General features: G+C 32.8%; 1 protein-coding gene across 1 annotated transcript in view; it reads left to right on the forward strand.

The window, feature by feature from the left end:
• Positions 1-14,516, forward strand: part of Kiaa0825 (KIAA0825 ortholog) — a 360,888-nt gene that overhangs the window by 78,310 nt on the left and 268,062 nt on the right. Inside the window, exons 5-7 of the mRNA XM_010637195.3 lie at positions 1,889-2,050; positions 10,590-10,684; positions 13,607-13,834. Of these exons, the coding sequence (XP_010635497.1) occupies positions 1,889-2,050; positions 10,590-10,684; positions 13,607-13,834 (485 nt within the window). The remainder of the gene's footprint in view (positions 1-1,888; positions 2,051-10,589; positions 10,685-13,606; positions 13,835-14,516) is intronic.

Here is a 14,516-nt window from a genome sequence, read left to right on the forward strand (position 1 = left end):
ATTGGTTTTAAAATGTTTTGTCCAAAAGAAATTTTAAGATTTACAGAGTTAAACTAGCCCTCTGTAACCAAAGCTAAAGAGAAATCAAACAGTCCAAAAGATGAAATAGAAGTTTTGTAGGCATGTGTCTTTTTTTTTTATATATAAAAGATGTTTTTTCTCCTTAAGAACCGGATTAAAATCCCACACTGAAGTTGACAGATGCCTTTCCCATATTATTTATAAAGATACCACAAAATTTTTGATCTTCCATGAAAGACCTTCATATGGATACGATGTCAGTATTTTAAAGTTTTGCTGAAGTACAGTGGATTACCTAGAAAATTATAACATTTCTGGAACCATCCTTCTACAGTGTGGTGAAAATAATCCCCTGCCACCCTGCAATGGAATCTTCAGATCCCTACAGTTTCTAAATAGTACTCTCAGTGTTTTCCCTCCAAAGGCAGTTCATGCTTACTTTATAGGCGTTTACAAACAGTCCAGTTAATAATTACTCAAGACATTTCTTAAATATATATTTTAGGAAGTGGCATTACAAAAGGAAATATTCTCCAAATTCTTGAAAATATGTTCAAATATGTCATTTGGTGATGTCAAGGTATAATCTACAAATTGAAGTTAACAATATGTAATATTTGAACTATTCTCTGTACTCTTAAAGAGCATAAGTGTTTTCTATCATAAAAAAATGGTAATGTGACTTGACTAGTGGAATTATAAGAAGAAAAGAATCAATCTTTGTTTAGTTGTATTGTTCTTATGTAAGCAATAGATATTAGAATTACTTAGGAGTCATTTTAAATATGATTTTATGAATTATGTCATTTATATCCATGTCAACTTCTAAGTTAACTTGATTCTTTTTAATAGTGGAGAAACAACATGTACAAGGTCTGAAAGAGATATATCCTTTATTTGGCCCTTTTTCTTTTAGGATTTCATACTTTAAAAATCTGTCAGAATAATACAAAGAATTTCCAAATTACTTTCATATTCATATTCTCCAAATGATAAAATTTTATTTTATCACAATTCTACATTTTCTTTTTCTCTTGCTTCTTAAAACTTTTTTACCCCAGGGCAAGGATGTGGTTCAGTGGGCCTGCCTGGTAAGTGCATGGTCTTGAATTCAATTCCTGGATCCAGAAAACAAAACAAAACCAAGAAAATGCCCCCCCCCAAAAAAAACACCTTTTTTCCCCCTGAACTCTGTTTAAGTTACAGAAATTTATTCTTATATGATTCAATATAAAAACAAGAGCTTCTTTTTCAAAACCACAGCACAGTTAGGTAAGTCAGGAAACTAGCAGTCACATAATAATAGCATTAGTTGTAGATATTGCTCAGATCTCAACAACAAATCGCCTCAATATTTTTCTTTTAGCAAAATAAATTGTTGCTGATATATTGATTTCTGTTATCATATGCTTTTATACTTCTTCAGGCTGGAGTATTTCCTACTCTCTATGTTTCCTGTCATGACACTTTTTGAATAATACATACCAGCTATTTTGTGAAATGTGTCTCACTGGAAGTTTGATGTTTTCTTATGGTTAGATTCAAGTTATAATAAACCTAATTTTTTAAAAAATAGAATTATTTAAAATGCTATTTTACAAAAACAAATCACATTCCTGTTTATACTCTGAAAATTTATCTAATTATTTGTCGTATTTGCATAAAACAGAATATTTTTCTCTGGCTTCCTGGAGGAAAAAAAAAACTCCCCTAGAAAAATTTATAAATATTTTTTAATGAGCAAAATTGTTTTAATTATGGTGCATATTGTTAGTTTTGATGACTTATGGACTCAAATGGATCGTTCTAAAATTTACTGAGAAAACAAACAAAAATGTACAATAGTGTTGCTCTTCTCTTTTCACAGTTACTCCTGAATTCCCACAGAAAGGAAGAAACCTTTTGCTATCCTTAGATGAACTCAGATTCTTATCACAGCTCATAAAATCCCTTTTGGAGCTAGAAAACAACATTCAAGAATTATTTGAAGTGATGTTTTTATCAATTAAGGTGTCCAGGAATACTTCAGGTAATTGTTCTTTTTTTTTTAAGAAAAATTGTAAATCTGTAACTTCTGTCCATTTTTGCTTCTTGCTACTTTGAATCTATGCCTATATTTGAAAAAAAATGGTAAAATTCTTTAGATAAATGTTTGGCATAGTGCAAACCATGGATTTCTTTTTTGGTATGTGAACTTGGCAGATTACTGAATTCTAATTTACAAAGCATCTTAAGTACATTTAGGATAATTATCTTTAGTTAAAATTAAATCAATTCATTTTTTTCACCAAAAAACATGTTGGCCTATAGAAGATTAAGCAAACTAGATGACCTAGTATTTCTTCTCCTGCTGCTTACAACTGGGTGATCTAGAACAAAGTGTTTATTTAGCCTCTTTAACCCTGGGTTTTCTCAACTTCAAGGTAATCATAGAAGTTTAATTTTCCTTTTGCTTTCTTTTAGGATTAGATACTTCAGATTCCAACCTATAGGGGAATTAAATAACTTTATATCTAGCATATCATACACAGTAAATGTGAGTTGTTGAAAATAGAGATTATATAATATACTTTTTAAAGTATAATATAATGTTTTAAGTTTAGTTGAGCTTTACAAACTCCCTTTGAAGAAAGTCGTATTTTAAAAAATTCAAAAGGATAATGGTTAAGGTATATTCTCTGTTGTCATAGCTACATTCATAAAGATTTTCATTTTTGTCAGATTGGAATGCGCATGGCTCCATTTTATTTGGTTATATCATACATCATTCCAAGGAGAATGGATGCAGAGGCAAAATAAAGTGAGACAAGGAAAAGATTAAAAAATAATCTGAAATTTGCAAATCCAAACCCCAATTTCTTAGTAAACAATTACAAGAACAAACATATTGAGCAAAATACATGTATTTCTTTACTTTGCCTTGTGTAAATAATATTAGAAAAGTTATAGATTTATAGTTTGTTTTATATTAACATTGTTTATTGGCTTTCTATGTCTCAGGTTAAGTTTAGGTATCACTATTGCAGAGTAAATAATGTAGATCACAGAATTACTCCATTTTCAATTGCTATAACAAAACACCTGATACCAGATAATTTGTAATGAAAAGAAGTTAATTCAGCTCACAGTTTTAGAGACTAAAAGTCCAAAATGCAAGGCACTGACTCTGGTGTAGGTACTTCCAGCTGTACTGCATTATGGAAGATGGCATCACGGTGGCATGAGTACAGGCAGACAGGAAGCCAGAGTGAGGCAGAGGTCCAGTCTTGCTCTGTATGCAAGAATTCTCCCACAAGAACTAAGGTCAGAAGAATTGCCCTAATCCCTCAAGGGTAGTGCTCCCAATGGCCTCTCACTAGACTTCACTTCCTAAAAGTCTCACCACCTCCATCTTTCCACACTGAGGGCCAAGCTTTTAACACACAAGCCCCTGTGGGACACACTCAAACCGTATCTAAACTATAGCAGTCGCTTTTCCAAATTTGGAACTAATTTGAAGAAAACTGGAAGTGAATTGCAGATTTCTGAAGCTAACAAAAGATTAAAAATATAAAAAAGAAAAAATGAATATTAATGAATAGTCAGAATGAAAAAGTAGATTTAATTAGGAGATAATGTGAGCCCTCATGGGACTTCGACAAAGAGATTTGAATGGAGAACTACGACATCTTAATTATGGATTGACATGCTCATGCCTCCAACAGCTGACATTGGTGGTGGTATTGAACCATTATGCCTGGCTAAGATTAGGCATCTCTCATCTACCTCTCTAGTAGATCTGTTCTGAGTTGTAAATCAAGAAACAAAAGGAACTCCACACATCTAGGACCCCTACCCATCTGGAGTCATCTTGTTTTAATCCTAGACCAGACCCTTGAGATTTGTGTAAATCAGGAGAACTTTATTCTTTTTAAAGGGAGCATAACTTTGAAATTAAAACTGTGTTAGAGAAGTAGTGTGTAAAGATACAAAAGTGAAGTGGCCAAGAATTAAAGTAGAGATTTAACATGCTTGTATCACGGAAAAAAATCTTCTTCATCCCTATCAGATTAAGATAAAGCAATGTGTAGGTTTGCAAATGCTGTATGTTTGAGAGCTGCACTTACCATCCTTGAATAAAATCAACAAAGCAAATATATAATTATGCCACAGTATACTTTCTTACTCTAAATTTGTCTTCATAAAAGCAGTCTGGCAGATAAAAGCAATTTCAATATCACGTTAATAATAGTATACTATATGAACATATTTTAGATTATCAAATATAGTATGAAGAAGGAATTTTGAACAGCAGATATCAGAAATGTTTGAGTACTAGAACATCTCCGTGTGATATATGTATTCATCATTGCTAGAGTTATTGGTTGTTAATAAAGTGAAGATTAACATAACCTGGCAACAACTTTATGTAAATGGATCCCTGAGAAGAATGATCTTGGGGAAAATTGTCAAAAAAACCCTTAAATATTCTTCTGGTGTATCCAATTTAATCAATTTTTATCAAGAGCATTGCTTTCTGCTTTTTATCAAAAGCATTGAAACTGATGATTAAAGAAACTAAATGTATTTTAACTGTTGGGTATTCTTGATTGTTAATGTTTTACTTAAAAATCTTTTCTGAGAGGATGAGAAAAAAAGAACACGGCATTTGGTCTTCTGTGTTTATTTTCATTGGAGTATATTTTGTTAACTCGGAAAAAGCTCTGTACTATTTCTGTGTAACTAAAACAATCCGATGAAAATGGGGGTTCTCTTTTTCATTGTCCAGATGTTTTTAAAGTGTCCAGGTGCGTAACATCACATACAGAAAATGTAAAGATGACAAACCAGATATTTTACTTTCTACTTTGATGTTTACTATTATATCATAGACTTAGCCAAATTGGCAGTTCTCTTAGCAATTTGAATGTGAACAAGAGTTTTTGTAGAGGCAAAAATAATCTTTTCTGAGAAGAAAAAAAAAATTTAGTCATTATATTGATTTGTTTTTGTTTGGTCATGATTTGATGTCTTTCTTATTTCCTCATTTCAGAAAATGATAAGGCATTATTTAATTGTGTGATGCTCAATTGTATTTCTTTTAGGTGGTGATATTTTATGGACTGGCTTTGGGTTTTTATGGTGCATTTCTAATGCTCCTTCAGAATAAAGCCATTCTTTGGGCAATTCCTCACTTTTTCCAAAGGTGGCATCTGAGATTTATCTAAACCAGGAGGTTTCTTGGCCCTCATTTTTCTTTAGCCCCAGCAATGACAAAGCGCAATGGCTGCTTCAATTGGATGTAAGAACACTTAGGGTTTGTCTCAGAAGAATCAAAGATTTCAGATCTTCTGAAAGATTGTTTGTACTCTTAGGGGGTCTTAAGAGGGGTCAAATAGCTTCTAAGCATTCCTTAGCTAGATGGTTAAGGGATTGTATTAGGGAGGCGTATGTAGTTAAGGTAAAGAGGCTCCTAGGGTTTGTAAAGCTCATTACTCTAGGACTTTCGCTGTTTCTTGGGCAGAGAGGTCGAGGGCTTCCACATTGGAAATTTGCAAGGTGACCACCTGGGCTTCTCTTCATACTTTTTCATGGTATTATCTCTTGGATGTAGTCTCTTCTACAGATTCAAGCTTTTGGTGGGAGGTTGCTTGTGAGCCAGAAAAAGAACAGTGAAGAAGAAAAGAAAGACTTGTACTTCCCACTTAGAGCTGCCAACAAGGCCAGTTGCTTTGTAGTGCATACAATGAGAACCTATGAAGACCAATTTGGGTGTGAAAGCGGATGTCACAGGAAGTACTGCCAACCTCCACTCTCTATGAAAGAAAGCGGCAGTGTGGAAACTAACCTGAAGTGTAAAATGAACCACAGAGAACTCTGTAGGGGAAGCTGTTGAGCAGCTGGCATTCTTGTGACCCTCTGCACTCTTCTAAGGTTCTTAATCTAGTCATGCTCTTAAAGAAACCAGTGTTGATCATGTGCACATAAGTATGTTTTAGAGCCATGAGCCTTAAATGGACTATCTTTGCTAGACAATAATAAGTGTATAGAATCTTCAATGTATATTAAATATGTTCAGTAATTCCCCAGGTGTTCGCAGAGTTCATCAAGTTTTACATTGCCAAATTTTGAAACTGACCATTTTAAATCCTAAAAATAAATTAAAATGTCATAATTCAGTAAGCCCATGAGATACTGTGTGGATTCAGTATTACTAATTCTGCCTAAGGGTGATCCCTTTTTCTTTCCTGTATAAACTTAAGCTTCTATAAAGTGTTTTAAAATTTTCTGGAAGGGATTATATTTTAAAGGTTACTATAATTATTTGATAATTTATTTTTTTTCTCACTTTGGAATTTTGCACAAGCGAAAGAAGTCTTTGAAGGCTTATCTTTTTTTCTTATTCATCTTGAAAATAAGCAGATGGTTTACATAAACATCTGAGCACGTTACGTTTAGTGAATAAACATAATGTATTTGGGAGTGAAATGATAAATACAAGATAATTAACTTTTTTTCTTAAGACTTAAACTATAACAATGGCAGCAGATAGTTATTTCCAGAAACAGATCTACAAAGCTTATATTTCAAACTAGTGCTCCTTTCCCCCTAGGCTAAATACCATTTTAATTATCTAGTTTTATGAGCTATCTGAAGAAAAGTGAAGTGGTATTAAGGATCCAAGTGTTTTCTATTCATGTCATTAACAACTTGATCTTTATTATTTTTCTTCTTTAAAATTGCTTTTGTGCACTACTTGTACATTGTATTTTGAACAGGACAAAAGGATATGTTATGAAATTATGTCTTTTCCCATCTCCTGTGTCTAGTTTCCATTTTTAGAAATAGCTACTTGTGTGTATCCCCACGTAAAAATGACAACATCTTCTTATACTAGCCTGGTGTTCTTTTTATTAAAAATTCAGAAAATATACATAGAGACAGCTAATTCTTCCTAATAGCTGAGCATTGTTGCATATGTCATAATTCCACGGGTTATTAATTAATTGTTGGACATTTAGAATGTTTTCTCTTTGTTTGCTACCACAAACAATGATATGATAAAGTTCCTTAAACACTGTTTTACATATGCACAACTATCTGTGTATCTGGAAGATAAATTTCAGAAGTATAACTGTGAAATAAAAATTATAATCATAAGGATGACCAAAAGATAAGGCACAGGCTAAAAAAATTGCAAAACACACATCTGATAAAGGACTTGTATCCAAAACAAACAAAGAACTCTTAAGATTTAACATGAAGACAAACAATTCAATTTATATATGCGATGCATGTAAAATCTGTACACATAACCTTGCTGAAGAGCATATTCAGATGCAGGTATGCATATGTGAAGATACTGAACATCATATAGCATTGGGGAAGTGCAAACTAAAACAAGACACACTTATTAGAATAGCTAAACTCTAGAACATTAACAATGGCAAATTCTGGCAAGATGTGGGGCAATAGAAACTCTCATTCTTTTCTGTGAAATGCCAAATGGTTCAGCCTCTTTGGAAGACAATTTGGCAGTATCTTACAAAGCTAAACATAGTCTTACCTTACAGTCCAACAGTTGCATTTCTAGGTACTTATCCAAATGAGTTAAAAACCTGTATCTACACAAAAACTTGCATGTGAATGTTTATAGCAGCTTTATTCATAGTTAGCAAAACTTGGAATAAATAAACTGTGGTATATCAATACAAGGGAATATTATTCATCAATAAAAAGAAATGAGATGCCAAGCCATGAACAAACATGGAAGAATCTTAAATATAAATTGCTGAGTGAGTGAATCCAATCTGAAAAGGCTACAAACTGTGTGATTCCAACTGTAAGACATGATGGTAAAGACAAAACCATAAAGACGTTTAAAAGATCCACTCTGCCAAGCATATAGATTAAGAAAGGAGAGGTACGTACATAAATAGTGTAGAGGGGATTTTCAGAGCAGTGAAGCTACTACATGTGATAAATTAATGGAGAATACATAACCTTATGTATTTGACAAAATCCATAGAATTGCACAACATAAAGTGTAAATCCCAATGTAAATTGTGCATGTTAGTTAATAATTGTATTTTAATTATCATTCATCGCATCAACAGAGGTACCACATCATTGCAGGGCATAAATAATAGGGCAAACTGAGAATGGGGGAAAGACAGGGAAGCACTATAGTTTCTGCTAAATTTTTGTGTAAATCTAAAACCTCTGGGAAAGATTGCCAAGTGAATTTATTATATCAGTTTTGACTGTTAATATTTTTTGTGGAAAATTATTTTAGGGCTTCTCCTGTTTGTGTTCTGGAAAGCCTTTCCTATATGGCTCTTTTGAAAAAAAAAGTCCATATTTTCCTCTTTATGATTTCATTTTCTGTTATTTAAAAAATGCATGATCAATCTAGATTATTTTAATGTTAAAGTTGATTCTTATTTATAATCCATCTTATTAAAATTTCATTCTAAAGTGCAAACCATAGAAAAAGCATTTTAGAATAAATGGTACAGTACTAATTTATTCTAAGACCTCTATGTTGTGATGTCTTGAAAAATAAAACAGAAGTCTTAAAATGCAGTCTGTGCTGTGCTGTTACATTATATTTTTTTTCCTGTCCCTTTGAGCAAATTCTCTGAAACATTAAAAAATCTAAAACAATGAAGAAACTCGAGAGTTGAGGAAAACTTTTCTTCATAATAAACTTTAATAAAATTTCCTCAGAATGGTTTGTGACTGAGAAAAAATAAGAAAAAATTTATTTAGGCTCATGGTTTTAGAGGTTTTAGTTCATGGTCCCCTGGCCCTATTGCCTTTGAGCAACTATAGTTCATCACAGGAGTGAGTACCTGGCGAGGAGACAGCTGTGAAGCAAAGAGAGAGGAAAGGGCCGGGTCCTAATAGCCACCTCAAGGACACACTGCCAGTGACCTAACTTCCTCTTTGCAGGCCCTGCCTCCTAAAGATTCCACGATTTCCAAAGTGCACTTGGAAGGCACTTATCCAAACCCAGTAGTGGTATTATTGCCTAACAACTCGAGCTTTACTTTTAGTATACTCTATGTGCAAGAATGTTGAAAGAAGGTTTAATAGTATATCAGAATAGTTTTTATTTCTAAGTAGTTCTTAGGAATTATTCATAATTAACATAATAGAACCACATTTAAAGGAAAAGAAAACCCATTCTATTGGCTGGCTGTATTGGCTAGAATTCCTACTGATAAAATGATGAAATTTTGAAACTTAACTTTGTTCCAGTAATGAGAAACTAATTGGTAAACTTCCTGGCAAATTAGAAAAATAAACAGCAAAAAAAATTAGATCATAGCAAATCATTTATTCTCATACACTAAGTCTAAGGAAAAAAATTAATGCTAAATAATTGAATCAAACTATCATTGCTGTATCTTTAATGGAAAAATAGAAAGATTTCTTTCTGAAGCATTATTCATTTAATTTTTGTAGGTCTATTTTTTTCCCAGTGGGAAATAATTTCTTAAATTGAGAAAATATTTCCATTTTAGGAGCTAGGGATTGTAGCATGTTTGTTTCTGTGTTTGTTTTCAAATTAATCTTTGAAATAGTTATTAAAAGTATATTTTTCTGGGCCGGGGATTTAGCTCAGCGGTGCAGTGGCCTGCCTTGCAAGTGCAAGTACCCGAGTTCAATCCCTGGTATGAAAAAACCCCCCAAAAACAAAACAACAACAACAAAAAGGTATATTTTTCTGAAATACTGATGATTTGCTATGTATTTTTGTTTTTTGATTCAAGGAAAGAAGTGTTAATATATTAAGAAACAACACCAATTTTTGTAGGTACTAATTTAGAACTTAAGTTTTGAAATGAATGAAGTTTATATTTTCTGAATTCATCTTACACTGTCAACATGAAAATGAATTAACAACAAAAGATCTTTGCAGATTGTATTTTGATACACATCAAATATAAAAATAACTACTATGTAGATTTGTTCAAGTAGTGCAGTATGTGGAAAAGGACTCTATATATCTTGATCTTGTTATTATTTTAATGATGTTATTACCCTACTTGTTTTTCCCTGTACTGGGGATTTCACCCAGGACCTAAATTGCCCAGGCTGGGATAGAACCTTTCAATCCTATTTCAGTCACCCATAGTGCTGGGATTACCCACCACACTGAGCTATATCCTACAGCTTGTTGGCTGTATTTCCTTTGTATTAATGAGTGTGTGTGTGTGTGTGTGTGTGTGTGTGTGTGTGTGTGTGTGTGTATTTAATGTGTATGTATATGCTCTAGGTAGAACTTTTCTGCATAATTAATTTTAATCTGAATCCATTAATCATATCTAGTGTGGTTTGTTATTTTTAAATATATTTGTGTGCCTCTTTTTTGTTACTTAGGAATTTTGGAGAAATCCAGTCAGGATGTTATAATAGAGAAACGTGTGTGTGTGTGTGTGTGTGTGTGTGTATTTAATGTGTATGTATATGCTCTAGGTAGAACTTTTCTGCATAATTAATTTTAATCTGAATCCATTAATCATATCTAGTGTGGTTTGTTATTTTTAAATATATTTGTGTGCCTCTTTTTTGTTACTTAGGAATTTTGGAGAAATCCAGTCAGGATGTTATAATAGAGAAACCTAGAGCAAATAAAAATAGTTTTCCTTCAGAGGAATTGCTACCAGTAAAAGAGGTAAGAAATTTTATTCATAAATAATAGCACCATCATGTCCATGAATCCATTATGAAGCATAATGTCTTAAGTTTTACCCTTTGCCCATAAAATTTTTGTGGTTGTAATTTGGCTTATGAGTTTTTGACAGAAATCAATCTTTGGTGCTGTGCATGTTCTTCTGCATAGTCTGTTCTGTGGCTGTACAGAGATGGAAATCAACAGACCTTGTTCTTATCTTGATTCCAAGTCTGCCCTTTGACAATGTGAGCTGCAGATCATTGTTGAAAAGTGAGATAATGTTAATAAAAGTAGAGAATAATTGAACTAGCCTTTAGTTTTGTTTGCCCAACCTGTGCTTATTTAGTGATGTATTACTACTCTTCTCCTGCTCTGTTCTATATTGTAGAGAATTATATCTCCTCGGTACTTTTGCTTTCTGGGTTCTCAGAAGATATGCTTAATTAAAGGCACTGATGGAAGATTGGGGCATAGCAGTTGTAGAGATACAAGAGTTTTTCTTTCCTTCTTTCCCTTAGGGTAATCTCTGGCAGTGGCTGTGACTTCTTTATCTCCTCTGTGGATTCTTCTCCCACCTTACCGCAAGCATTCCCTGCATGATTCCAGTTCTACCTGGCTGGTCTGCCTTGAGTTTAGCTTCCTCTAGTAACCCCAGGTCCTAGTCTCCCATAACATACTCCACTTTCTTGCTCCTCCAGCCATATGGGTGGTTGTAGTTTTCTTCTGCTTTAATATCTGTTGTGCTTTACAGTCTATGTTTTGTTTCGTAAATCTTTCAACACTTATGTAACCAATACCCTACATTAAATTCTTCTTTTGAAATACCTTGAGTGGTCTCTGTTTCTTAAGGAATGCTGACCAATACATGGTAAATATTTTAAAAAAACAAATGAATACATAGTTGTAGCAAATTAATACATAGTTTTAACAGTTTCAGCCTAGCTAACAATAAAAGTAATGAGGAAAATTCAGAATTATACATTGTACGTTAAGCAAAAAACAAAATCAATACTAAATTAGTATTAGGTAACAGAAGACAGATTCAACAAATATCTACCTTGTTCACAGAACAGAAAACCAGATAAGTCCCCCCTTTTTTTTTCTTGAATCAACTAGTTAATGCTCTGTATTTTAACTGGAATGTATGTAATGCCTAATACTCATTGGGAACAGCAGAGGTAAGCAATTTTTCATGAATAAATACACTTTTAGAAGAAAGTTTCAGTAAGTAAAGTTTACAACTTTCCATTTAAGAGCAGCTATTAATGTGTTTATTTTTACATGTTTTGAAAAGAGAGTTCAGATGGGACAACATATTATAATTACATATAGATTATCGTGGGCAAAGATCATCACTGGAGCAAAATAAAGAAAAAAATTTACACGTCAACCACTACAATTAATGACAATTTTTACCAGAAAATCGTTTCTTGAATGATTGAGGGTTAATAATGAATAGATATGCCCTGATGAGGAAACAAAAAAATCAGTGTTTTTGTTTGTCTGTCTTCATTTTCATTGGAAATGGGCTCTTTTTTACATTTTTGTCATAAGTACACCCCAAGGAATTACTGTCATGGCCCAGAGCTATAATCATTCCACTTCTAAATTTCCACTTTTAAGAAAGGAGATTCTATACACTTAGTAGATTCAATTATTGGTTAATTTTCTTGCCAATGTAAGATAAGAGAGATGTATTTCAGGCCCTATGATGTTAAAGGTTCAAATAGACTTTAGATAGGCAAGTTCAGTCATAATGCATTATGACTATAATGAGAAAAAGAGCTACTTTTTCTGATTATAGAGTCATGGAGTCATAGAACTTTAGCTCTAAGAAATCAATCACCTTTATTATTTTGTACAGCATATACAAAAAGCATTAAATTAGTGCTGCATAGAGTATGCATATAAGAAAATTAGGCTAATGATCATAATTTTAGTAATTTTATTCTAAAAAGGGATCATAGAAATCATTCAGCTCCTCTCCTATTTAAAAAAATAACCTGGATCAAGAAAAATAAGTAATTCAGTCTTCTGAATTTAGAATTGATGAAATGTTGCCATCAATAAGGTTACATTGAAGTAGAAAGAGTTTAAGTCTAAGCATAGGATCTGCATAGTACTCAAATTTTCGGTACTTTCAAGAACATTAGGGAACTTAGGGAAAATAAACATTCATAAATTTATTGCCATATGAGACAAAGACCAAAAGAAAAAAGCAGAAAGAAGACAAAAACATGACATCAGCCTGCGCCCCTCAACCCCTTCTACTCCTCCCACACATAGAGCATTGCAGATTATTTTAATTCATTTCCTGAAACAAAAGTAGTGTCCACCACTTCGTGGGTAGAGAGACTAAATAAAATTCTAAGCAAGTGAAAATCCAGAAAGATACAGCAGTGTGTTTTCTGTAAGAAATTTATTTCTTATTGCTATTTTTTTGTCCTGTCTGGATTTTGAGATTAAAAAAGAAATCAAAGATTGAATATTAAATGCTGTCATATGTTGCAATACTTGTTAACAATAAACTATAAAAGGACTATAAAAATCTAATTTAGGCTTTATTAAATATATTGAATTTAAAGGTTGCTTTATGTGATAAATAGTAAGTGTACCTTTCGGCTCTCATAAAGATGGTTTTATTGAACTATATTTAAAAGATTAAATTTTAAAAAAGTTTTTGATTAAATCCACTGATGAATTAAAATGAAATGTCAGTATATTACTGTGTGTAAAGAATGCACATGTTTTGTATATTGCTTTATTCACTAGGTAATATTTTTCAGGTTGTAAGAATAGTTTTACAGAGTATCGGAGAATACCTATATTCAGTGTGTTGAATGAAAACAATAATTTTGTATCTATAGAAACATTTGCTACTAAGTTAGGACTAATATGACTTTATATAAATTTTTATTTCAGGCTACATTATTGGATTTTGGCTGGAGAAATGCATTTAAAGAAGTGTCTCTTCCCATGGCACATTGTATAACCACTAGAGTTGCAGATTTTTCTGCAAAAGTTCTCCAACAGGAGCAAAGTGAAAGGTCTTCAGCTGTGAGCTGTGCAATGAACCTTGTAAGTGTCCAACAAGTCTGGCAAGTCAGTCACATGTTTCCTGAGGAAGAACGACCGAAGAAAATTGCAAAGGCAAGTACCAACTGAAATCCTTTCAAATCGCTGATGAGTAGCATGGGATCTTTTCTTTCCTTTTTTTTTTTTTCTTTTTAAAATATAAGGCCTTGAAAGAGGAACCTGTAGATCAAATAGAAGAGTCTCTTAGCAAATACCTGACCCAGTACAATTTTATTCTCTGCTATCCACGGGCAACTGCTACCAAAAAGGATTTGTACCTCTTGCTAGCTTTTGGCCCCATTGGTGTGAAACAATGTAAAAGGAACCTCTGAGTCTGAGAGGGAGATGGGAAAACTGCCTGTTTTTGGTTATAGCTTTGAATGGCAGTAGGAGAAATGTAGAGGTTGAAAAACATAATTGTCTTTTTTTGGTTTGAGTAATTAAAGCATCTTCATTTATACCTAAATAGACATTCCATGTCACTAGTGTCAGTCTTAATATCTTTACCAGTGTTTTGAAAATCACAAAAATTACTGAGCAAATAAGAAATACATAAATATAGCTAAATATTCTTACTCAAAACTAAGTCCACCATGACTTCAGCAACCTGAGGTTCCAGAACATTCCCTACGGAGTTCTGTTGGCTTCACCTTCCTTCACTACCCTGCCCTCCAATAGAGAAAATAGACACACAATTAAATGCAAAAAGCAGACACATTCTTTCCGAAGTTTACTGGTTCTTTACCAACATGAAAAT

The sequence above is a fragment of the Fukomys damarensis genome, unplaced genomic scaffold (genome assembly GCF_012274545.1).
Source record: "Fukomys damarensis isolate Sample0158 unplaced genomic scaffold, DMR_v1.0_HiC HiC_scaffold_3, whole genome shotgun sequence".
In the NCBI taxonomy this organism is placed as follows: domain Eukaryota; kingdom Metazoa; phylum Chordata; class Mammalia; order Rodentia; family Bathyergidae; genus Fukomys; species Fukomys damarensis.